This window comes from Rattus norvegicus, chromosome 2 (assembly GCF_021556685.1).
Source record: "Rattus norvegicus strain SHRSP/BbbUtx chromosome 2, alternate assembly SHRSP_T2T, whole genome shotgun sequence".
In the NCBI taxonomy this organism is placed as follows: Eukaryota; Metazoa; Chordata; class Mammalia; order Rodentia; family Muridae; genus Rattus; species Rattus norvegicus.
This window is the reverse complement of record NC_141535.1, coordinates 187,882,628-187,906,919: the sequence shown is the minus strand read 5'-3', so window position 1 is coordinate 187,906,919 and position 24,292 is coordinate 187,882,628. Positions and strand designations below refer to the sequence as shown.

At 45.9% G+C, this 24,292-nt stretch overlaps 1 protein-coding gene across 2 annotated transcripts; it reads right to left on the bottom strand.

Annotated features, from left to right (window-relative positions):
* Positions 1 to 5,236: 5,236 nt before the first annotated feature.
* On the bottom strand, positions 5,237 to 19,497 carry Reg4 (regenerating family member 4). Of its 2 annotated transcripts, NM_001004096.2 has the most exon segments (6): positions 5,237 to 5,785; positions 8,992 to 9,097; positions 10,844 to 10,981; positions 12,210 to 12,304; positions 17,167 to 17,338; positions 19,451 to 19,497. In NM_001004096.2, coding segments are annotated over 5 exon segments (474 nt in total). In that variant the 5' UTR covers positions 17,234 to 17,338; positions 19,451 to 19,497; the 3' UTR covers positions 5,237 to 5,717.
* Positions 19,498 to 24,292: the final 4,795 nt, after the last annotated feature.

The following is a 24,292-nucleotide window of genomic DNA, read 5'->3' as shown; positions in this document are numbered from 1 at the left end:
ATTTAAAAATAGCAACATGGAGCAGTCAGTCAGCAGGATATTTGCTATTCTGTAATGATGTATTCCAGAACCTAAAGAGGCTCTAATTCTAATCCACTCACAAGTTTCGCTTCTGCCTGCAGATTCCTCTTTGTGTGAACTTTGTTCCTAAATCTACCTTTCCAGCTGCCTTCATGGGGCCCTCTGGCTGCAGGATGGGATATTGATCTTGGTCATAAACTCTACTTTTGAGGCCTGTTTACACATCTATATTTGTCTGTCCCCTGACTGCAAGCAGCCTGGTCTGCCCTCCAGCCAGACACACGGGTGTGGCTATAGTGCACATTCTTCTATTTTTATTTTCACTGTTATTGTTTTTGAAGCAGTCCCAGTGACCTCAGAGGCTGACCCTGACTTAGGGAACTATATGATCCAGATACAAGTTGAACAAAAGAGTGAGTTGTTCATTCTAGGGTTATCGGCTCGTCCCCATGGACAAAGGTCAGCAGACCTACTTTGTTTGGCTCATACTTAGTTGAAAGAAATGAATTCGAATGCCAAAGTCCTAATTGCCTTGCATTGAATCACTTCACTTATCCACGTTGAACTAGACCTTGAAGCGTTAGTTCAAGGGTCTCATCCGGTAAAGAATTGAAGTCTGGCAGACAAGCATACATTGAGTTAACAAATAGTTAAAATGGCAATGAGACTTAGGCAGAGGCCAGGTGCTCTAGAAGCTAGGAGCAAAAGGCTAGTGGCACCAGAAAGTCTCCTGGGGAAGGGAGTCACCTCACCGGAGATCTCAACAACAAATGAAAGTGTCCTATGGGGTGTTGGGAAGATGGCTTGGTAGTTGAGAGAGCATAGTGCTCTTGCAGAGGGCTCAAGTCTGCCTCCCAACACCCAAGTCAGGCTGCCTTTAACTCTTGCTCCACAGGATCTGACACCTTCTTCTGGATTTTGCAAGTATCTGCAGCTACCTGTGCACAGATACATACATATACAGATCACTTCAAACAAAACAAACAACAAACAAACAAACAAACAAAGACCTCGAGGCCGGTCTGCCTCCCTGCCACACAGCTTAGACAGGCAGAGGACACACAGAGGTCTGCCTATCACCGCGACATACAGCGCAGGCAAGTACAGGACAGCTAGAGGCCTGCCTGCTGCATGGACTACCCACAATGGAAGTCACTGCACTGTACAAGTGTGTGGTGGACAGATAGGCGAGAAAGAGAAGCAGAACAATTTGAGCATTATGGAGAGGTGGAACTGTGGAGATGTGAGGGATGGGGTGGAATAGCTTGATGTGAGTAGCCTGCCCTGCCATCTGAGGCCATGGTGAAATAGCAGCCCACGCTGCTGTTGAAGATCCTGTCAGGGTCCACGGCCACGCAGACGGTCTGTGTTGATGCCTGAGGCTCCTATTACCACTAAAGACCATGCAGACTTCCAGGCAGTCTCCTGGAACCATGAAGATATCCAAGAAGATATCTGTGAAGAGCTGGCCCTGCCCCTCATTGGCAGCTAAACTCTAGAGAGCAGGTCCTACACCTTGCCTGGGCAGCACAGTAGAGCTGGCCCTGGTTTGTGTGTGTTAGGGGTTGGGGGTGAGTCTGCCCAAGGTCATGAGCGTGGGAAAGCTGGCCCCACTACTACTCTGAGGTGAGCAGGGGTGATGCTCTCCCCCTGCTTTGCCCCTTGCCACCTGCGGCAGAGAGAGATGGCCCTGGGGTGGTGAGAGCCTGAGAGCTGGCCCTGCCCCTCACCAACTGCAGCAGTCAGGAGAGTGGTCCTTGCACCTCAGCTGGGCAGCACAGTAGAGCTGGCTCTATGAGTGTGGGTGCAGGGGAGCTGCCCCAAAGGTGTGAGAACAGAGGAGTTGATCCTGCTCCCTGCCAGCTACAGTATTGTGTGAGCCAGCCTGGGCAGTGCTGGGGAGCTGGCGGGCTGACTAGCTCAGCTGCCACCCAGGCCCGGATCCAGGCCTTTGAGTTGGTTTGTCCCAACCATAGCGATTCATACAGGAGTTGCTGGAGCATATGAAGGGCCTGCAAATCCAAAGCTGCAGGATCTCCATGACACAGGGCAATAAAAAGGATAACCAGGAGGACTCCCAGTAAGTCCCAAGTTGATGGTGTGGCAGAAGCCAGAGCTTGAATCAGGCCAATGATGCATTGTGGTGAATGTTTGCAAGTAAAGATGTGTGGACAAAAGGTTTACTGTGGGACACACTGCCACACTACAACTTCCAGGACAAGATGTTTTCTATACTCTGTTTTGTTGTTGTTTTTAAACTTTTGTTCTTTATTTTCTTTTTGCAGGGAGGTTTCAAGGTCAGAGGGTGGATATGAAGGGACAGGGAGATGAGTGGAACTGGGGTGTATGATATTAAACAAATAATAAAAAGTTAAAAACATAAAAAAATCTGAAGCCCCTTTTTCAAGGAACTTATGTTAGTAATCATAATGGGTTTGATGACAGAGAAAACGATTGGTCGGCTGCTCTCTCACTTTTTCTTTGGGAGATTTGAAGTTAGACTTCTTAGGACTCAGAAAGCACAAGTCGCCAAACTTGAGGCCACACTGATACTCATCTACACTTCACCTGGCTACACATGGCTTCTGGGAGAGACCTCAAGCTCTTTACTTAAACTCTTTTGTACATAGTAACTCAGTGACTAGGTGCACATTGATGTTTCCGAATGAATGTTCAGCATGTATCTGTTATGATTAAATCATATCCACAAACACGAGTTTTGAAGCCTTAGGCCCTAGTGTTCTGAAATGGGGCCTATGGGCTGTGGATCATGAGGGCTCTGACTTCATAAATTAATCAGTCCATTTATGGATTCATAGTATGTTAGCAGTTGGGTTTTTTTGTTGTTGTTCAAATCACTGTGACAAATACTGGGAAGAAATCATCTTAAAAGTACCCCGTCTGACAGCTCCCTGGAGCAGAGGTTTCAGTGTGAGGTTGTCTGGTTCTTTGATTCTGAGCTGTAGTAAGTGGTGGATCTCCATCATGGTGGAAAGTGATAGACAGAGAAGCAGATTACTCACATCATGGTGGCTGGAAGCAGAGGGTGGGGACGAGGGTCAAGACTTACAAAGGCATTTCTCCAGGGACCTACTTCCAGCTAACTCTCACTTCCCTGTATTGCTGTCAAATATCAAGGGATTTGCCATTCATAATGTCTTGGATATTAAATCTACCAGCTCATTTAACACATGAGCCTTCGATGAGATATTTCATATCCAAACCATAGAACAGAGCAGCTGGGTCTCCAGCTTTTTAGGAAAAGCAAGCCCTTTCCAGCCATACGAGTTAAGCAGCTTCGCTTTGCCACATGCTCTTGACATGATGTTCTGCCTTGTGACGGGCCCACACAAGGGACCATGTGACCATAGACCAAAGCCATGAACCAAATCACATCTTTCCGCATTTCAACTTGGTTTTCTCGGGTAGTTTTTGTCACACAACAGAATGCTAGCACGCAGCGTTTCCTTCATCGTCTTGTGTCTAGACCATCTCTAGGAGCTAGGCTCGTGCACAGAGCTCTCTGAAGACCAAGATTTCTCCTGCCTCTGTCTTCCCACACTCTTTAGAGGCAGTTAGATTAGAACTTGCCACAGTATTTGAGCAGTTATGACAGCTCATGCATGGGACTTCCATAGTAACCAGACCCCATTCCTCACTTTTTCACAGATCTGAATTCAATCCCCAAATCCCTGAGAAAAGATGACAGCCTGGTTCTTGGTTCCCAGCATGTATTCCTAGAGATTTGTGGGACGGCATACCTACGTGACTTCCTAAGAATTACTGAAATTTTGTATGCATAAGGGCAGATCAGTCCAGCTCTAGAGTCAACTGTGGACCAGCCTCCCTTCTAACCAACGAGAGCCATTTGTCTATGCAGAAGAATGTCCGTCACGTGCACCCGAGGGCATGCCGGTTCCTAGTACTGCAGCAATTTCAGGGCGGGTGCTTTGCTGTCATTCACAAACACTGCCCCAAATTGGCGGTGGTTCCCCTCACTGAACTAATTCAAACCCATTTTAAGAGCTTTTCATGTGTTTATAGAATATAGTTTTACCAGTTACTGTCTGGATTTTTTTTCCTTTTTCTTTTGCAGTCATGGAGAAATAAATGAATTAGGAGGGAAAGTGGGCCCTGGTTCTTTTCCAGAAACAATAGGGCTTCTCTTAGTGTCTGTGACTTCTTTACAGTCTACTTCTCACTGCGATGATGCAGGGTCTGCCGCTTAGGCTCTGTGTGACTGCCATCAGCCTTCACTCTCAATTTAACTATCATCTCTACCCGGGAATCTCCTGCTTTTACTTCCCGGCAGTGATCCGTCCAGATCCCTCTTTGGAGTGGGTGATTGGCATTTCAGTGAAAATGACCTTCTGTATCTGCCTGTGACCTCCTCTGAAATCTCACCACTACAGCTTATTTAGTGGTTGACAGGCCTCAGAGGAGCAATACATGGTTACTGATGTTTTCCTCTTTGAGAACAGAAAGAAGGGTTCCATCCATTAGCCCTTTCCTCCCTAAGCCTTCCTTCAGTTTCCCTTCAGCCAGCCCAAAGATGGCTCTGGGTATAAAAGAGCATCCTCAGACCATGGCAGCAAACTGTGTTCACTGCTTGGCCATAAAGCACATGACCATCCACCTATTCTGACTGTGTGGCCAGGCCCCAAAGACTTTCTTTTTAGGCACTTTCCCTTCTGACAGACATGGTCATGTTCACACCAAAGTAACCCTTCTTAATGGCCAGCAAGTCCTATTTACTTCTCCTACTGCCACCTGGGGAATGGAGGTGCACATGTTTTATGGTTTGATTGCCTCCTTGTTGGAGCAAACACGCTATAAGGGATCCCAAACTCTGGGCACAGAGAACTGAGCAAGGCCACAGAGTTTGTTAATGGCAGAGAAGAGGCAAGCCACAAGTTCTTCAGGTCAGTCTGCTGTACCGTTTGTGACTATCAATTCCCCCCATAGGCCCAGAAGAACTCATAATTAAACATCATCCACTCACTCAACCTTGCTCTGAGCCTGGAGGCACACCATTATCTCTTCTGCTCAAACCAAGTGCTGTGGGGGATACAGGAGGCAGGGATCCATTTTAGACAGGCAGGGACTTGATTGATGAACATCCCATGGCAAACAGAGGAACAGCAAGAAGTCATGTGTGGATGACAGAGGGAGGTCAGAGGTTACAGAGGCTGAAGGGGACAGAAGCTCACTTATGGCTGTTTCTTGGCTCCAAAACTTTACTGGTTTGACAGAGACACAGTGGTCAAGAAAACACATTTCTAGCATTCTTTGAGACAATGAGAGGGAAGAGAAGTACCAGAAAGGATTATAGAGTGAACACTGAGACCAGAAGCCACTATCCCACCATTCTAAGCTCAGAGACCAGAAGCTGTTGTCCCACCATGCTGAACTCCAAGACAGAAAGCTACTGCCCTACCATGCTAATCTCTTAGAGCAGAAGCTACTGCTTCACCATGCTATTCTCTGAGACGGGAAGCCACTGTCCCATCATGCTAAACTCTGAGACCAGAAGCCACTGTCCCACCATGCTAAGCCGGGCTTGATAGTCAGTGCACTGGAGGCCTCATCAATGTTTGCTGCTGTGTTTACTCTCTGGGATAATGATTAGATCAGCCACCAGGTGAGAGGGAAGTGGAAAGAGCTTGTACGAAGCTGGTAGATGCCTGATTCTTGCTCTATGGCCTGTACTTGCACAGGAAGTGTTGGCGCTTGGTGCATCCATTTTTGTTCCAAGTTAAAAATTCTGCAAGAAAAGAAACAGACATTTAAACCAAGCTAGTTCAGCACTGAGTTTACCAGAATTATCCGTGTGGTTTTTATTGAAGTCCTGGACAAGGGCCAAGGGTGATTATTTCATGTCAACATGGGCAGGATATGATATTGTTTAATCCAGATGTCCAGCAGTTGCTAGCTGCCTACCTGTCTAGATGTTGCTCGGCAGGTATTTTGTAGCTATTGCTGACACTCAACTCAACAGACATTGAGTAAAGCAGGCCGCTCTACATCATGTGGGTGTCTAATATGACAAAGGCCTTAAGAGAAAGAGTCTCTTGAGCCAGAAAATGCTGCCTCTGATTGCTTTGGACTCGATCTCTCCACATCAACTCTTGCAATAGTCTCTAGCACACCCTCCCCATCTCTCTCCTTCCCCCATTTCTTGTTCTCTGGGGATCCCTAACTAACACAAGCTTTTTAAGACATGTCTTATTTTTATATGTGTGTGTGTGTGTGTGTGCGTGCACATGTGTGTGCACATGTGTGTGGGTGCCTCTGTAGGCCAGAAGAGGGCATCAAGTGCCTGGAGCTGGAGTTACAGGAGGTTGTGAACTGCCTGATGTGGGTGCTGGGTAACTGCTGTACCAACTCATTTTATATCAACTATACAAGTGGAAGCAGTTCTCAACCTGTGAGTTTTGAATGACCCTTTCACAGGGGTCACCTAAGACCATCAGAAAATACAGACATTCACATGACGATTCATAACAGTAGCAAAATTAGTTATGAAGTAGCAACAAAATAATTTTATGGTAGGAGGGTCGCCACAATGTGAGGATCACAGCATTAGGAAGGTTGTGCCAGAGTCATAAGAGAAGAGGGGGCCTCAACTGAGAAAATGTCTCCATAAGATTGATCTGGAACTTAGGCTGACCTGACCTGACAAGTTGCTGTATAGGGACCTTTGGTACGTTCACTGGACCCCAAAAAGGTCTGGAAGAGCAGCTTCAGGTGACCAAGAACAGTTTTCTCATCGGTGGGTATCATTCTAATCTCTTACTGCTCACCTTCCTCTCACAACACCAGAGGGGGAACGTGCTGGGAATGGAGGGTGAGGGCACCCCAAACCTGGGCGGTGAGCTCAGCCTGTACAGGAAGGTGTTGGGAGAATATTGAGGTGGTAGACATCCTGCTCTCGCCCTGAGGCACAGAGAAGGAAGACGTCTGCGCCAGTCAGATAGCTCAGTCAGATGAAGATGCTGCATTTCTCAAGGTCATTCAGGACGGAGCTCCTGCCCTTGACCCCAAGCCAGACTGAGTATGACTTTTCTTCTTTCTTTCATTCTTTTTTTTTTCTTGCAGCCCTGAAGGTTGAACCCAGGCCCACACATGTGCTAGCTAAGAGCTCCACTGCTGAGCTATATTCTCAACTCTTGTCTTACTTTTTATTATAAAATGGGGTCTCATTACCTTGCCCAAACTAGCCTTGAACTCACTCTGTAGTCCAGGCTAGCCGCTGCCTTCTAAGCCTTGTGATTACAGACCTATTCAAATATAAAATCCCAAAGTGAAATAGTGGGTCACAAAGCAGTTAGATTGTGGTGTAGAGAGTCCCAAGAGATGACAAAGGGACACAAGGAACAAAATACCAGGAAGTTCTTCCTAAAAAGAAAGGAAACAGGAATGGATCCTGCAACAGAGAGCAGAGGTCGTGCACAGCTGCACACAGGTAAAATCCATCTGCATATATAAAATGGCTCTGGTGAGGCTTGTGAAGATTTCCCTTTAAACCCGTCACCAGCCTTAAACACCTTCTCACTAGCCTTCTTACTTTCTCTGGGGTTTTTACTTAATTACCTAAATTTATGTTCTCCCCCTGACCCCTACCCTCAGTACGTGGCTGGACTTCGAGCATCTCCACCTTCCATCGTTCTGTAGAAGTGCTGAGATTATACACACACACACGCACACATGCACGCACATGCACACACACGCATGCACGCACGCACACACACGCACACGCACACACGCGCACACACTCACACACGCACGCACACGCACACACACGCATGCATGCACGCACACACACGCACACACACACGTGCACACACGCACGCACACGCACACATGCGCACACACTCACACACGCACACACGCACACATGCGCACACACGCATGCACACACACGCACACGCACGCACACACACACGCACACGCACGCACACACGCACACACGCACGCACACGCACACACATGCATGCACACACGCGCACACGCGCACACACTACCTTGTCCAGCTTTATGAGGGTTCTGGGATTCAAACTCGGGTCTTCATGCCTGCACATCAAGCACACTTCCATGCGCATTCTCCTCAGCCCCCATCTTTAGGTTGCTTTGTGTCTGCAGCCTGTGTTCTGACTGCTCTGAGCTGAAGTGAAACAAGATGAAAGGAATGGACTAAAAAGACCCAGGCTCCCAGTTCTACAGACTGGCTATAGGCTCCTTCTGTGGGGGATTCTGCTGACAGGAAAGGGCTGGAGAGCTTTGAGGATAAGAGGGACTGAGGGAAACATCTGGTCAACCTCTTCCCCAAAGCTGGTGGGCTAAAAGGCAGATATGGAGTGTCTCATTCCATAGGTCTGAGAGACCCTAGAATCTGTTCTTTTGGAATGCTCTTCAGGTGATCTTTGTGGCTCTGAGTCTCTCTTCTAAGCACATTTCTACTACACTGAAAAACAAGCGCCCACATTTTTGGTTGACTCTGGTGGTAGGCTTCTCATCGCTTCCTAGGGCAGCTTGTTGTGGGTTTGGATAGTGCTAAGTATTCAGAGTTTCCCTTTAACTTGGGTGGGCAGCCTTGTTTAGTAGCTTGTACCCATAGGCTTATCTGTGTTCTGGCTAACTTGCCTTTCATAGCAGCAGTCTGGGATCTGCTGGCCTAAGAGATTCCCTTCTTCAGACTTTTGCCTCTGATGGCCTTTGTCATAGTGTGTGTGCTCATGACTCCCTCCATTGTTAAAAAGTTCCTCCTCTGGTACATTGATTCGGCAGAGACTTCAGAGTGGGTACAGAAGAATGAGGGTTGACAGAATGTGTTGAAGCCACCGTCCTGCAGGGCAGTGTTGATGGATGGAAGGGGGGTTGGGAAGGAGGACAAGGACACCCCATTTGCTCCTAATAGGTTAAAGGATGGAGCTGCAGCTTGCAGAGAGGGAAGGTGTGCAGGGGACTTACTATCCTTGGGGTTCATCTCAGTGCAGTGCCTGGCTTCACTTTTTGTCCTGGGGCTCCAGGGTCTGTACTGGTTTGTAGACCCATCAATCCACTGCCATGATGCATTCTGCAACAACAGAAAACAGAGGACTGTGCAGCTCAGCCAGCTCGCCTGCCCACAACCCTCAGCCCAGTGAAATGGGGTGTCTCAGGGGCAACGTATAGAAATGTATGAAGAGCCAAAGTCAGGGAAGCTACTCCTCCATTCAGGGATGGAGGAAAACATCACTAATCTTTTAGCATATTTACTTCTGATGAAATATGGTTATCAATGCACTTAAAAGTACTGCACTCTTTAAAATATATGTCCATCTTCCATGTTGCTTTCTAAGCCCTCCCTTAACATAAGGATGTGCTATAGGCCACCTTAACAGTCTCCTATTGACTACCGAGTATCTTTCTCATTTCCAATTACTGTGAAAAACACTGCTAGGTCTAATTTTGTTGAGGATCACTCTGTGTTCTCAATATCAATTCCTTATAATATATTCTAAAACCAGAATGAACAGGTCAGAGTATGTCACTGTTTTGCAGTTACCAATACTCTCTGGCCAAGTACTTTCCAAGCACTGTCCACTTGTACAAACTTACAGCCTCACTGACCAGGCACCGGGACAGTTTCTCTATAGCTTCAAGATATTATTCATTGTACAAATAAAAATGTTGATAACCTGAGTCAAATGATACCATTTTAGTTTTCATGTCTTTAAGTATTAGAGATGGGGTACGGCTTTAGAAGATTTGTTTGTCATTTGTGTCTCACAGTCACACATGTAAAAAAAAATTAAAAGTATCTCACAGAAATAGATGTAAATATACGGCTTGTCTCCAGATGCAGAGTTTTGATTGACAACAAAGGAAATAAATAAAAATGAAAAATCTGGCCAGGTGCGTTGGCACACGCCATTAACCCTAGCACTGGGGAGGCAGAAGCAGGACCATCTCTGTGAGTTTGAGGCCAGCCTGCTCTGTATGGGGAGTTCTAGGTCAGCCAAAGCTATGTAGTGAGACTGTCTCAGAAAGAGGAGGGGCTGGAGAGACAACTCAGCTGTTGGAAGTACTTGCTTTACTGAGGGCCCTGGGCTTGGTTCCCAGCACACACATGGCAGCTCTCAACTGTGTTACCCCAGTTCCAGGGCACCTGATGCCTTCTTCTGGCCTCCTCAGGCACCAGGCACATACATGCTTGCAGGCACACACACATACATAGAAAATAAAAATGTAAAAATATTTTAAAAGTAAAAATAGTGAAAGTCAAGCAAACACCATTTAAAGCAAATAACTGACTATATATGCATATATATTCATATGAATATATATGTATATATATAGGTATGTATATATGTATGTGTAATGTATATATAGTCACGAGCTGATGGTGAGGACAACAAGGATCCAGAGGAAAGAATTAAGAACAATGAAAAAATGGCAGAGTCTAAGGAAAAGGTCAGCTGAAAATGTTTCCCTTTAATCAAGACCTAATGGCCATAAATTAATCTGAACCTTCTAGATTATTGACTTGTATCCTTTCTCTCTTCCCTCTGTCTTTCTCTTTTTTGAAAAGGTTTTAGAAAATTGGTAATTTTGTGTCTGAAGGATCCAGGGGTAGTTTCACAAAATGGAGCTATTTAATTATTTCTTCCACTGAGGGCAAGAATGGGATCGCTGACCTTCAGTTTGGCTTTTATCATTGGAGGCGCATGGCTGAGGGGCAACTCCTCGAGTCCTGTTTGTAGACCAGGAGGCTACCTTCTCATGAATAAGTTAGCATCCTGGTTTCCCAAGAGGCTTTGTGAGCCAAACCTGGGGTTACCTTCTGTGGGTCATGCAGGCCAATCCACACAGGCAGGCTTCTCTGATAGCCAGTTATGTACTTTGATATGACGCTGGCTTCCTTTGGATTCAACACAGATGCCAGATGGGATCCGTTTCCATATGACTGGCATTCCAGCTGCAAGGAGAGGTCGCATTAATGATGCCGTGAGCGTACAGCTCTCTCCTTGGAGCCCTGGTGTGCCAAGCAGGATATATCTATCCCCCAACTCCAGAAACTGGAATTTCTGTTCCATAGAAGACAGAAAGCCACAATGTTGGCTCTCAGAAGAGGCAGCTTGCAGGAAATTTAGGGCCGAAGGGTGGTGACCTTCAAAAGTCACTTCATTTCTCTGAAGCACAATTTCCTCATAATTACAGAATCTGGTGTCTCTCGATCTCCCTCTAGTGTTCTTGCTCTTTCCTCTCGCCCTCTCTGTCCCCCCACCCCTAGTTATTCAGGACCCCACTCAAGACATTTTGTTCCTTGGATTATCTCTGCTACTTCTCTTGGCCTAATTAAAAGGAGATCATTTTTGCTTACGCTGCAATGACATTTTCTGCTTTGATGTCTCAACCATGCATCCTCTCACACTTCTCTTATTTGTTGAGAGAAAGCATCCCCATGTAGCCAAGGCTGGCCTCAAAGGATTCATAATCACCCTGCCTCAGCTCCCAAAAGCTAGGATTGTAGGCACACTCTCCCAGGCCCTGTCCTCTCACAGTTCTGGATGTCAGAGAGCACAGCTGGATAACGTATTAGCTGTCACCTGGTGGATCCTTCACCCTGGTTTTGAGTCACAGACTTGAGACTGCTATAGGCCTGGATCTACACTGTGTATCAACCAATCACAATTGTGACATACCACATTCTGTTTGTCTGTATTAATCAGCCACAAGCTAGAGAGACACCAATATGAATTCTTCGCTTTCTTGGACTGGATATTTGGATATGTCTTAGTATAGCTGGAAAGAATAAAATTCAGGCATATGTGGGTTGGGTCAAATGAGGCCACCTCTTTTTTCTTTTTCTATTTCTTTGCATTTCATCTGGCACCCTGGAGACCTGTTTCAGATGTTTGCACATCACTCTCTCTGGCAAGTCTCATAGGGGAATTCTGTTATTTTTTGCACAAGAACCTTACCTCTTTCTGCTCCTTTGATCTGTGTATTTATAGCTTTCTGGAAGTCATGGCTACTCCCTACTCACTCTGTGTCCTTGCAGTTTACTGAAGATCTGAACACAGTACTTACATCATCAATAATCATAGATCTTCTCTTCAACCATGAGACTGCTCCTAAACGTCCAGGAAGAACCCTTAAATTTAAGTTAAATGATCTGGGGCTCTAGCTGGCCCCTTTCTTACCTCAGCATGAGACCAGTTTCTTAGCTTCCGGAAGTACCCATAACAGTGGGACCTATAGTTGAACCATCCAGAAGCACAGCTGGGTCTCAAGATATCTGTACAGAAACAAAAGGCAGTTACAGATTGTGATGCCAAAAACTGTCAGTGCCATGAGAACACCTTGAATAAAGGGAAGAGTCTCTTTCGGAAGGACCCCGCTGAGCTGCTAAAATGTGTGCTGTGTAGAGCTCAGGATCTACATAAGTTGACAGAACAATGCCTGCCTTGCATGCATAAAGCTCTGGGTTTGATTCCTAAAATGGTTCATGTCTGTGATCCTAACTCAGATTATGAAGTAAAAGAATCAGGAATTGAAAGCCATCCTTGGCTACATCGTGAGTTTTAGGGTAGCCTGGGCTACATGAGATTTGTCGCAAAACATACACACACAAAGGAACAGGCAGAGACAGAGAGAAACAGAGAGACAGAGACAGAGGTAGAGACAGGGAGAGACAGACAGACAGACAGACACACACACACACACACACAGAGAGAGAGAGAGAGAGAGAGAGAGAGGTAATACAAAATAAAAAAAATCTTTGTTATTGCTCTTCTCCCAGCCTTCATCAAAGGACCTTTTCCCCAGGGGCCTATTTACTGGGAATGGGGACATCAAGCTTTCGGGGACTACTGAACACTCTGAACCAACAGGAATGTTAAGAAACCCAAATATTGCTGTGGCCCAGCTGTCAAAGAAAAAATTAAGGAGGTCTCGTAGCCATTGGAGTTTTGGCCCTGTGTGCTCTGAGACCTCAATGCTAATCAGCTGCTGCCATTTCACTAGATCAGGATGTGTAACTGCAGTGGACATACTCAAGCAACTGGTAGAACGACACAGCCAGGCTTTGTTGAGTAGACAGAGACATAAAGTAGGAGTCAGGGGCATTATCGGTAGAAAGAATCATTTGGGAAAGTGGAGGGCAAAATAGCAACTTAGCTGGAATGTGGCCATGGGTGGGTTGTGCATCCATCGTGAGGGGAGGGGAATTTTTATATTTTAGAGGAAAGGCATGGGCAGAAGCAGGGGGCAGGAATTGAAGTTCTGATGTCTTACTGGTCAGCTGATAAATGCTGTGCCCCTGAAGTCGGACACCGATAAAGAAGAGTTGAAGAGAAGTGAAGAGGAGCTGATGGCCAAGGGGCTACCAGGCCGGCATCCCGAGCCCTGTGACAATGCGACTGCACAGCTACACTGTAGACCAGCACAGAGCACTTCCACAGTGACACGGTGCACAGACTAGCGCTGTTTAAGTGTTGATCTTTCCCACGGCACTGTTTACTGCAGTCCTCTCCGTTCTGTTTCATTGCTGCTGTAAATCTCCAGGGCCTTCATCCTGATTTCAGATAGACTCCTGCTCCTTAGGTTCTGTCTCTTCTCCTCAATCGATCGATTGATCAATCAATCAATCTACCTATCCATCCATCCATTTCTATATCTCTCATTCTTTCCATTTTCTTTCTCTCTTCTCCTTCTTTCTCTTTCTCCTTCCCCCCTCAGCTCCTTCCTCTCTCTGTCCCCCCAACCCCTTCCTTTTTATTCCCCTTTGAGACAAGGCAGCCCAGACTGGCCTTGAACTCACAAAGTGGCTGAGGATGACTTTGAACTTCAGACTCTCCTACTCACACCTTCCTCATGCTGAGATTACAGGCATTGACTCTTTCTCGGTTTTACAAAGCAGGGGGAGGTCAAAGCCATGCATGCTAGGCACACCCTCTGCCAACTGAGCCTTGCCACCAGCTCCTTAGCACCCGAGACGCTTTCTCAGCTGGGTCTCGGTGCCCTCTCTAGATGCGTCCTCTCAGGCACCAACCTCAGCTGATTTGCAACGCAATGCTTCTTACAGGTTTAGATCCATTGCATGTGTGATTGGATCTGTGAGTGAAGGATAATCATTGAGTTAAGAAATGGAAGGAAAGCTATTATCTTTTTCTCATGGCTGTGAACAGATACCTGACAAACGCAACTGGGGGAGAAGAGGGTTTATTTGGTTTGTAGCAGGAAGGCCGAGGCAGCAGGAACATGAGGTAGCGGCGGTTATGCTCTGCCTCTAGTCCACAACCACAGTCAGATATTGACACTCAACTCATTTTTTTTCTTTTTATTCAACCCAAGCTCTCAGCCCATGGGATGGTGCTCTGCCTTTTCAATTCGCCTGTCTCTTTTGCCTTTTCCATGCCTTTGTGTGCCACTTTTGCCCCTCCTCCTCAGTTCTTTCCTCCCCTCTGCTTTTCTCCATTGTTCTTTCTGACCTTAGCGGTGCATTTTTGCAGCTATCGTCATGCGCCCCCTGGTGGGAACAATTAGAAAGGCTTCCAACTGAGGCCAGGCGCTGCTGTGCCTCCTAGTGAGCCACACATTTAGGCTGCAGCATTCCTTGGTACCAGGTTCTGCTCTGGACAGTTTACTATACTCTAGAACCCACCCAGCCCCATTAAGTAGTCCCTGATATTACCACCGTGAGGAAACAAAGCAGAAAGAAGTTGTTGCGTCTCACACTCCCACAGCAAATAAGAAAAAGATAAGCTACGATCTAGACAGTGTGGCTCTGAGTTGGGGCTCCGGCCAACTTAGTCATGCTCAAGCTATGTTTAAAAAACAAAAACGAAAACCTGCAAGCCACTCATATCTGTTCAGGCTGTCCTACTTAACAGCCAGACTGTCGCAGACAGATGGGAATGGGTACTCATGGTACAGACAGGGAAATCTACTGAGGCCACGAGACAGGAGTGGAGCGGGTGGGACCTGTGAGGACCCGCTGTGTTCTCAGCAGCCTAGGATCTACCGCATCTCTACCAAAGGGGTTACGGCTCCTCATTGCTGCACATGGTGACAAGAAGGGACAGGTCCTAGCACTCGGGCTCTCCACCTCTAGTGGTCTGTCTACTCTCCTAACCTCATACAACTCTGGCTTCCTCTCTGCATGCTGAACGGACACACACTTTCCCACAGGATTGCTTGGAGAGCTAGTGGGATAATGAATACCTAATGCAAACACAGTGGTTAGCAAGCCGCCCAGCACATAGTAGTTGTTGAATAAACGACAGCTGGTTAGAACTATAGCTTTCTTGTGTGATACTGGGAATTGGTCTGGTTCGTGGTGGAAAGACCCTGCCACAGAACTGTAATCTGCAGGTTAGCCCTATGTCCCCTCCCTACCTTTTTTTTCTTTTCTTTTTTAAACCTGAGACAGAGTCCATTTAAGCTCTCAAGACTGGCCTTGCACCCTGTGCAGCCCAGGCAGGTCAGTCAGGAATCCTAAGTCATGCTGCACTCTTCTGAGTAGCTAGGATTCCAGTCCATGCAATACCAGACTCAGCTAGAATTATAGCTATGAGAAACCCGCACCATTATTATGATAACAAAGTGGAGTATTTCTGAAAATATTAGCCAGATGCAGTTTCCATTGTCTCTAAATGTTTCTCTGTTTCTCTTCACTGAGCCCCAGGCAGCTACAGGCCAGGGCAAGGAGCCATTGAGCAGACAACAGAGCTATGATCTTGGCCATCAGCCTCTGTTGAAAGAAAGAAAGACCATTTCTAAGCTCTCCCCATCTACTTTAAGTACAAGATTAGAGTTTTTTCCATAATCTTTTGTGCAAAGAATATATGGGATCTGTCTTAGGCACAATTCTCAGGAATGCAGCAATAAACAAAAAGGTTTTCTACAGCTGGGAGGAAGATCTGTCTGGAAAAGAGCCATGGAAGGGCCTGTGCTATATGTTTTGGCTCTATTCTCCTCCTGGGGAGAGACCCAAAGAGATTAGTGAAGTCCTGGGAAGGGGTTGGAGAGTCTTATCTCATTCTCCAGAATATAGCCAGGGTCAGTGTCAAGCCCTTCAGGGAAGCCAGAGGTCAGGGCAGCCCCCCACCCCCAGGAGCATACAGACATGACCGTAAGGCGGCAGGGACTGGGGGAAGTTCCCAGTGTTCTCTACATTCTTGCAGCGTGCAGAGCGGTGGTTGAATCCCCTGGGTCCCGAGCAGCCATATGTGGAGAGAGAACTGATGGCTGGGGGCAGGAGTGGGGTTAGGGGCAGTGAGTATCATACAAGGCCAAGTGGAGGGTAGGCTATGGGGACCACAGCCTTCAGCCGATGCCCAAAAAGTTCCACCTGTCTCCACCTCTCTCCAAGCTTCCTTGAATTAATTCATCCTCTTGGCAAAGTCCATTCAAGAACTTTTAGGCCTCAGTGGATCTTTTGCTGGCCTCTTCTCTCAACAGAACTAATTTTCAAACAAGCAAAGCTGGTTGCTTGAAGGTCCTGCTACCTCTAACTCCCAGTGAGGGTACAGGCTACTATGGGAGGCGACCAAGCCTAGGAGCTGGGGCATCAGTGTGACTTTTGGCAAGCCTGTCACTCTCTGCCCTCGCTTTACTCACAGATTCAGCAGAGCAGTTACCTCAGAGGACCTCACATTTCATATCTTCCCATTCCACATACTCTGGTGATTTTTCTCAGCACACTCAACCTTTCCTCGCCCTGCTTTCTCTGTGGAGATTTCATAGCTCTCTGGCACACTCCCTGTCCTTATATTGGCCTATGAGTATACTTTCTCTGCAAATAGCTCTGCCGGTCCCTGGTAAACAGGACTTTGTAATATGCTCAAATAAGACAACAGTGTGTAAATGTTTGGACATTGTGATTATAGCTATGAGCTACAGACAGCCTGAGGCCTGTCTGGTTCTTTAAACAGGCTCTCCACTGCTCACAACAAACTCGAAAACTTGATTCTGCAATCCTTGACTTAAGTGTGGCTTCCAACCATCTTGGACTGGCTCTTGTCTGACTGTCGCAAGATTTTGCATTTTCATCTTGATATTCTTTCCTGGAATTCCTGAGCGGGTGAGTGGACAGCATACTGTGTGTGCTGTGTGCTCACCGCCTGTGGCTGCCTTCCAATAACTGACTGAACTTACCACTCAGGACTTCAGGGCCAGCTACCCAGCTCAGCAGAAGGAGTAGCCTCACGCATTTGGAAGCCATCTTCCTCTTTTGATGGAGACAATACTTCGACGCTTTGATTTCAAGGTCCTTGCGGCCTATTCCAGCTTTTTCTTTTTCCTTTTTCCCCCCTGGATTCTCCTAGACCTGCAATTTGAACCAACGAGAAGGATACTGGAACTTAGCTACCACATCAAACTATTTTCAGGTAGATTAACGTTTTACAGCAAAGTTTTCAATCTTAAGTTTAGTGTAAGGATTACTGACACTATGGGATTTTACTTTTCCCTGCAAACCCTTCTAGACCAATGCCAGAGCAGTCGGAGAAGTCCTGAGTGGTCAGAGAGTTCCCGAACTACCCAGAATTCCTGGCTATCTCCAGGGCCGTCAGCAGAGGGCGACCTGGGCACATTTCCTCCCAGGTGATACTAGGCCTTCTGAAGTCCAGAAAATGAAATGAAGTGGTTCCAGCACTGAGATAATTTTTTAACATTGAAGGTAAACAGATGGCCCAAATACAGTTATAGATTAGAAAGTGGGCATCATTACAACGACTGGGCGTCATTAGCTCACACACCAGCTGTTCACCAAATCTGACTCTTAGCCTTGTTTATATCACTTAAAGAAAAAAGAAAGAAGCTTTGCTAGTCTCTCTTTTCATTATCAAAAAACTTAAAAATCATTCAAACATCAACACAGACCAGGAGATATGAAGTGATCCATCTCCCAGAGATAAGCAGTTTGGGGCAGGCGCCTGCAGACAGCATCCTAGGTACTGAGGTATTGTCTTACACAAACCAGATTACCCTGTCTTGTACCAGGCCACTTCTCGGACACAGACTGGCCGCAGAGAGCGCTCTTGCAGCCGCAGCAGCAGTTCTTTGTCTGGTTGCTTTTCCGTTTGGTATGAACTCATGTGTCCTGCTGCATTCGCAGAGTAAGCCCGCTGTCTTCTGAAGACTTAGCTGCCCACTCCTTTGGTAGACCTCAACACCATTGCCCTCATATCCCATGATGCTCAAGTTTGTCAAAAAGTGCTGTGGACTCAGTTTTTAAAAAGAACGTTTTTGCCCCTATCTAAAAGCTACCAATGAAGTGGAGCACAAACGATATAATTTTTATCTACTTATAAGTTATATAAGTAAAAATTATATACTTTTTAACATTTCTCTTGTGATTTATCAGTTTATAGCTTTGTACATTTTTCTATTTGTTGGGTTCTCTTCTTTTTGATGATTTGTGAGGCTGTTTTTTTGTATATTTAAGCCTCCCAGCGAAGTCACTAATGGTGTGTCTCAGTTCATATTTTTCTCTCATTTATGTTTTTTTCCATTCTGAGGGGAGACAGACAATTGTACCCCTACAATTTTGGGTGTCCAACAGGACCCCCAAAAGCTCTACTTCTTTCTGCCTCCTCGACGTAGTCCCTGCCCGTTTGCCAACAAGTGCTGAGCTCTGGGCCTCGTTGGATCTCTTAGCGGCCTCTTTACAGAAGTGATGCTCCGTTTTTAAAACTGCCTTTGTCCTACACATGCTCTCCTTACAATCGTTGGAATTTCTGTGAGGAACAGAAGCTACTACTATGGTATAAGGTTAGCATAGCCACTCACAGGCCTGCCATTCTTAGCCATGCTTATCAAAGTTCGAAGCAATAGTAGTCTTAAAAAAATAACTATGATAAATGACAAATTTATTGAGTTCTTATTTAACAATGCTCTATGATTAAAAAAAATAATAAAATCTCAAATACTGATGGCTCAGGAGGGCAAATGCCCTCAGGAGGTCATCAACCTTCCCTAAGTTTCACAGCGACCAGTTCCACAGCCACCACAGAACCCAGCACTACTGGCGGCCAAAGCCAACTAACTCTCTTTCAATAGAGCGGAAAGAAAATACACAACCCAGGGCTGAGCAAAGGGTTCAGAGGGTAAAGGGGGCTTGCTGTGCAAGCCTGGTGACCTAGTTCCATCCCTGGGACCCATGTAAAGATGGGAAGCAAACACCAACTCCACAAAGCTGTTCCTTAATGTCTACTCTTCACGCACGCAAGGGCGCATGCATGCACGCACACATACACGCATGCGTACCTGCACAACAATTAATATTGATGAATTTGGAAAAATAAACAATTTAAATCAAACATTACTGTCACAAACTCCCCAGCCAGAGCGACGGACTTGTCGTTTCTGACCCACTAGGTAGCAAAGAGTTAACAGGCGTTCATAGAAAGCCCTCTGTCAGCGCTACAGGGAAGATTACCTGATTGGAACCAAGACTCCGAGAACCCTGCCTTCTTCAGCTTGAGTGGTCCCAGGCGAGATTCCTGCAGCTCTTATACCTTCTTGCCTGAAGCCGTAATGACCTGTTGAAATCATGAAGCAATAGTGCTGTTTACCAGTAATTAACCTTATCGATAGTAAAAAAGCACTAAAGTTATCGAGTGATAACTTTAGAATGGACCCACATTGAGCTTTGTCAAAGCAAGAGCAGAACCCCTCCCTGTGTGCAAACAAAATCTTCTTTTATGTCCACGTTATTAAAATCCACAGAATCCTGTCGTCTGCAAACTGCCATTTGCTGTCCGATGTCCTCACCGTCGCTTGGTTCTGTTTTTCCTCTCCTTTTTATCTCTTTGTGTTGTAGATGACCTCTACCATCCTCTCCTCTCCGGAAAGATGCTAGATTTCTATCCTTGCAGAAAAGATTTGAATTTAGGTCACAACCGATGGCCACATAAACCCATGTCCCCGAAGCGCATGTTATCCCCACCTCCCAGCATGCACCGAGGAGCCTCCCCCTCCCCCTTTGTCTTTCTCCTGTGGAACTGAAGGTACTGAAATCAGGTTTTAACATAGGCAAATTCGGGAAAAATAGCTTACAGTGATAGAATAGTTTATAGCAATTCTTTCTGAGATCATCACAGGAGAGGCTAACCGAAGACCTGTGGGCAACACAGGGCAGGCTTCTCCCAGGCACAGTTAAGAAGCCCAGTGCTGGGGACTAGAGGGATGGCTGAGTGGTTAAGAACAAGAACACCTGGCTGCTCTTCCAGACACCTGGATTAGTCCTTTTTCTTTTTTAAGATTTATTTATTTTATTTATAATAGTATACTGCAGCTGTCTTCAGCCACACCAGAAGAGGACATCAGATCCCATTCAGATGGTTGTGAGCCACCATGTGGTTGCTGGGAATTAAAATCAAGACCTCAGTCAGTGCTCTTAAGCACTGAGCCATCTCTCCAGCCCCCTGGCTCAGTTCTTAGCACCCATGCCAGGCAGCTCACAACCATCTGGAACTCCAGCTCCAGAGGATCTGATGAGTCTGGTCTGCAAAAGGCCTCTGCACCCATCTGCACACTCCCACACAGACACACACCCCTACACATAATTTTAAAAAAAGAATAAATAAGCCTTAAAAAGGAAAATCAAAGAAATCCAATACCAAGAGAGCAGTGGCCTGCCCTGTTCTCAAGGCTTGTCAGCGGTATACAGAGAACCCCGGCCTCAGTCTAATCTGGGCTTGTTTGCTGAATTCATAATCGTTTTGAAAAATCAAGCTACTTAAAAAGGACATCAAGGCTTGCTTGTCTGTGCAGAGGGTAAGGGATTGATTTGTGCTGTGGGCATCAGACATTGCTCATAGCATATTGTAGAAAAGGCTCTGTGAGGTCCCTTGTGTCTGAAAGCAGCCATGAGGATGCTCAGCTCACTCCAGAGAAGAGCTGTGGCTGCTGTAACTGACTAAGGAAGTCAGGGCTCCCTGCTCCAAGCCTAGTGTTGTTTTCTAGATGCTGCTCTGCCTCTGTCATTGGGTCTTCCCACCTGTGCATAAATTTAACCAGGATCTGAGAAACCAATATCTTCCCAGCTTACTTCCCCAGCACCACCTACCCTCTGATGACACTCGAGAGAGGCAGGCAATCTGGCTCCCACCCTCCTGATTGGGGCTTGAGTTCTGTTCCTCTCTCCCTATCAAACACCAGGGACTTGTTGAACCTCTTGGAGCCACAGTCTCCTGATCTGTATACGAAGGAGGGTATCACTAGGTGATCTTACCCAGTTTAATACTCAGTACCTTTTCCCTTCAGAACTGGATGGGAAAGTCACTGCCACACTGTGTGATAGAGAACCAACTCGGAGCCTTCCACGGCCCAAAGACCTGACCCAGCAGGAACACAGAAAAGGTCTTGCAAAATATTGTAAGTAGGTGCCAGACCACCATGACCCTGCTCTGACCTCGATGCCATTGTTCCAAGACTTCAGACAACGAAAGGATTGTCAGAACAGATGAGACTATGCCTAGACTATGAGAGGTCTCTCAGGAGGACCGCCATTGCTCAGCACCAAGCTAAAGCACTGATAGAAACCACATATAATGTTGAGACATAAAGATAAAAGGGAACTTCACCTGACATGGAGAGTGGTACACACGCAGAATCTCAGAACTCAGAGGCTGATGCAAAACTGAATTTGTAGATAGGTTTATAATAAGTCCTAGGTCAGCCTCAGCTACAAAGTGAGTTCTAGACCAGCCTGGGCTGCATGAGGCTCTGCTTCGAAACCAGAGACTATGAGGGCTCAGAAAGATGCCTGGATTTAAAGCTTCTTTTACTACCAAGAAATCGTGATATAAAAGGAACTCTGCTGATCAATGCATCATATGTGAAATTCAGAAGGTGTGAAACCTAAAATGTGCAAATCAGTCACAAGTACTTGTCAAGAATCAGGGTGGAGCACTGGAGAGAAGTCTTGGCTATTAAAGTCACTGACTGCTCTTGTGCAAGACCTGGGTTCAATTCTCAGCACTTACAGAGAGAGTCACAACTGCCTGCAACTTCAGGGTCCGGATATGTGACACCTTCTGCCTGTCTCTTTGTGTACTTCACACATGTACTTCACACATGTGGTACATAGACACATAATCCTTCCCAAGAATCAGGACCCTAATTGGTTATCCGATACCAAATGGTCAGTCATGATTACCTGTTACTTGTACGTAACAAACAAGTAACACTAGATAGACTGAACTAGTTGTACACACACACACACACACACACACACACACACACACACACACTAGCAACCTCGACTGAAAAAAAAGAAAAAGGCCATGATTTCAAGAGAGCATAAGGGAAGGTATAAGAGGGGGTTGGAGGATGGAAAGGCAGTGGGAAAATGATGTGATTCTATTGTGGTGGTTTGAATATGCTTGGCCCATGGGAAGTGGCACAATTAAGAGGTGTGGCCTTGTTGGAGGAAGTCCATCACTGTAGGGGTGGGCTTTAAGTCCCATGCTTAAGCTCCACCCAGGGCATAAGAGACCCTCCTCCTGGCTATCTGCAGAAGACAGTCTCCTCCTGGCTGCCTTTGGATCAAATTTTAGAACTCTTGGCTCCTCCAGCACAAAGTCATCCTGCATAATGCAGTGTTTCTCACCATAATGATAATGGACTGAACCTCTAAAACTATAAGCCAGCCTCCATTAAATGTTTGTTTTCGTAAGAGTTGCCTTGGTCAATGTGTCTCTTCACAACAATAAAACTCTAAGACATCTGTTTTAATTAAAAAAGAGAGAGAAGAAAATAAGTAACAAAAAAACCAAAAGAGTGTAAGAGTTAAAGTAATGTCTAGATAGAGAAATAAAGGAAGGCAGTGTTAGAAAGTAACCTTTAAAATATAAAGGGAATTGGTTGTCCATGTAAAACCCTAACCCTGGCCAGACAGTCATAAGGGTAAATACAAGATAATGACAAGAACTTCAAAGGAATCATAGAATTGTTGAAATTACTATTAAATTATGTCTTTAACAAAACAACAAAAACAGAAAACAAAACAAGACAAAAAAAACCCATAAACAAATACTTTGCTATACTAAAGGAATAAGTGTTGAGGGTAATTAGTAATTATTAATGAGTAATTATAATGACATTTGGAAAGATTTGCAGTATTCTGACTTTATTAGAAAACAATCATTTAAAGGCTGTGACCACGACTCAGTGGATAAAGTGGTCACTTCACACCATGAGAAGCTGAGCTCAGTTCACCCACAGGGGCGGTGTAGACAAGTGGGATCTCAGGGGCTCACTGGCCAGCTAGGGCTCTCAGAAAAGTCAGGTGGAATATCATTGAGAACAACAGCTGACCAGGACCTCTGACCTCCACATCAGCACGTGACCGTCTCACACACACACACACACACACACACACACACACACACACACACACACACACACACACCAGCCCCCGCCCAATACATGCACACAAATATTTGAGTGTCGTATTATCAGAACTCTTGATAATGAAAATCTGATGTTACATTTCCATCTGGATAGAACTGGAGAGGTGACTCAGCCTTTAAGAGCACTGGCTATAGAAACTGGAAACAACCTAGATGTCCCTCAGCTGAAAAATAGATGCAGAAAATGTGGTACATTTACACAATGGAATGTTACTTAGTCATTAAAAACAATGACATCATAAATTTTCAGGCAAATGGGTGGAATAGAAAAGATCATCCTGAATGAAGCAACCCAAACCCAGGAAGATATGTACTCATTTATAAGTGGAAATTAGTTATGAAGGACGGGATAACCACACTACAATCCACAGAAGCCAAGCAACCAAAGGGGGATGCTTGAATCTCACACAGAAGGGGAAATAGATGTATATGGAGGGGGGTGGAGGAAGGTGAGGGAGGGATGGGGATAGGAACAGAGGCATGAGGTGGTAGAGGAGGATGAAGGAAGGGAGAGAGTACTGGGAGAGACAACTGGATTGTGGGTGCATCCTTGGATGAGCTAGAAACCTAAGACAACGGAAACTAGCAGTTATCTACCTATGACCCTAGCTAAGACTCCTAGCAATCGGGGATATGGAGTCTAAACTGGCCAACTCCTGTAACCAGGCAAAAGTTCCAACGGGAGGGATTCGAATGGAAACTCAGCTACAAAACCTTAGACCCACAATTTGTCCTGCCTACAAGACACACAAGGGTAAAGGATGAAGCAAAATTTGAGGGAGGGGCCAAGCAGTGACAAGTCCAGCTGGAGATCCAAGCCACGAGAAGAAGCCCACAGGACATTATTAATGATACTCTGCTAT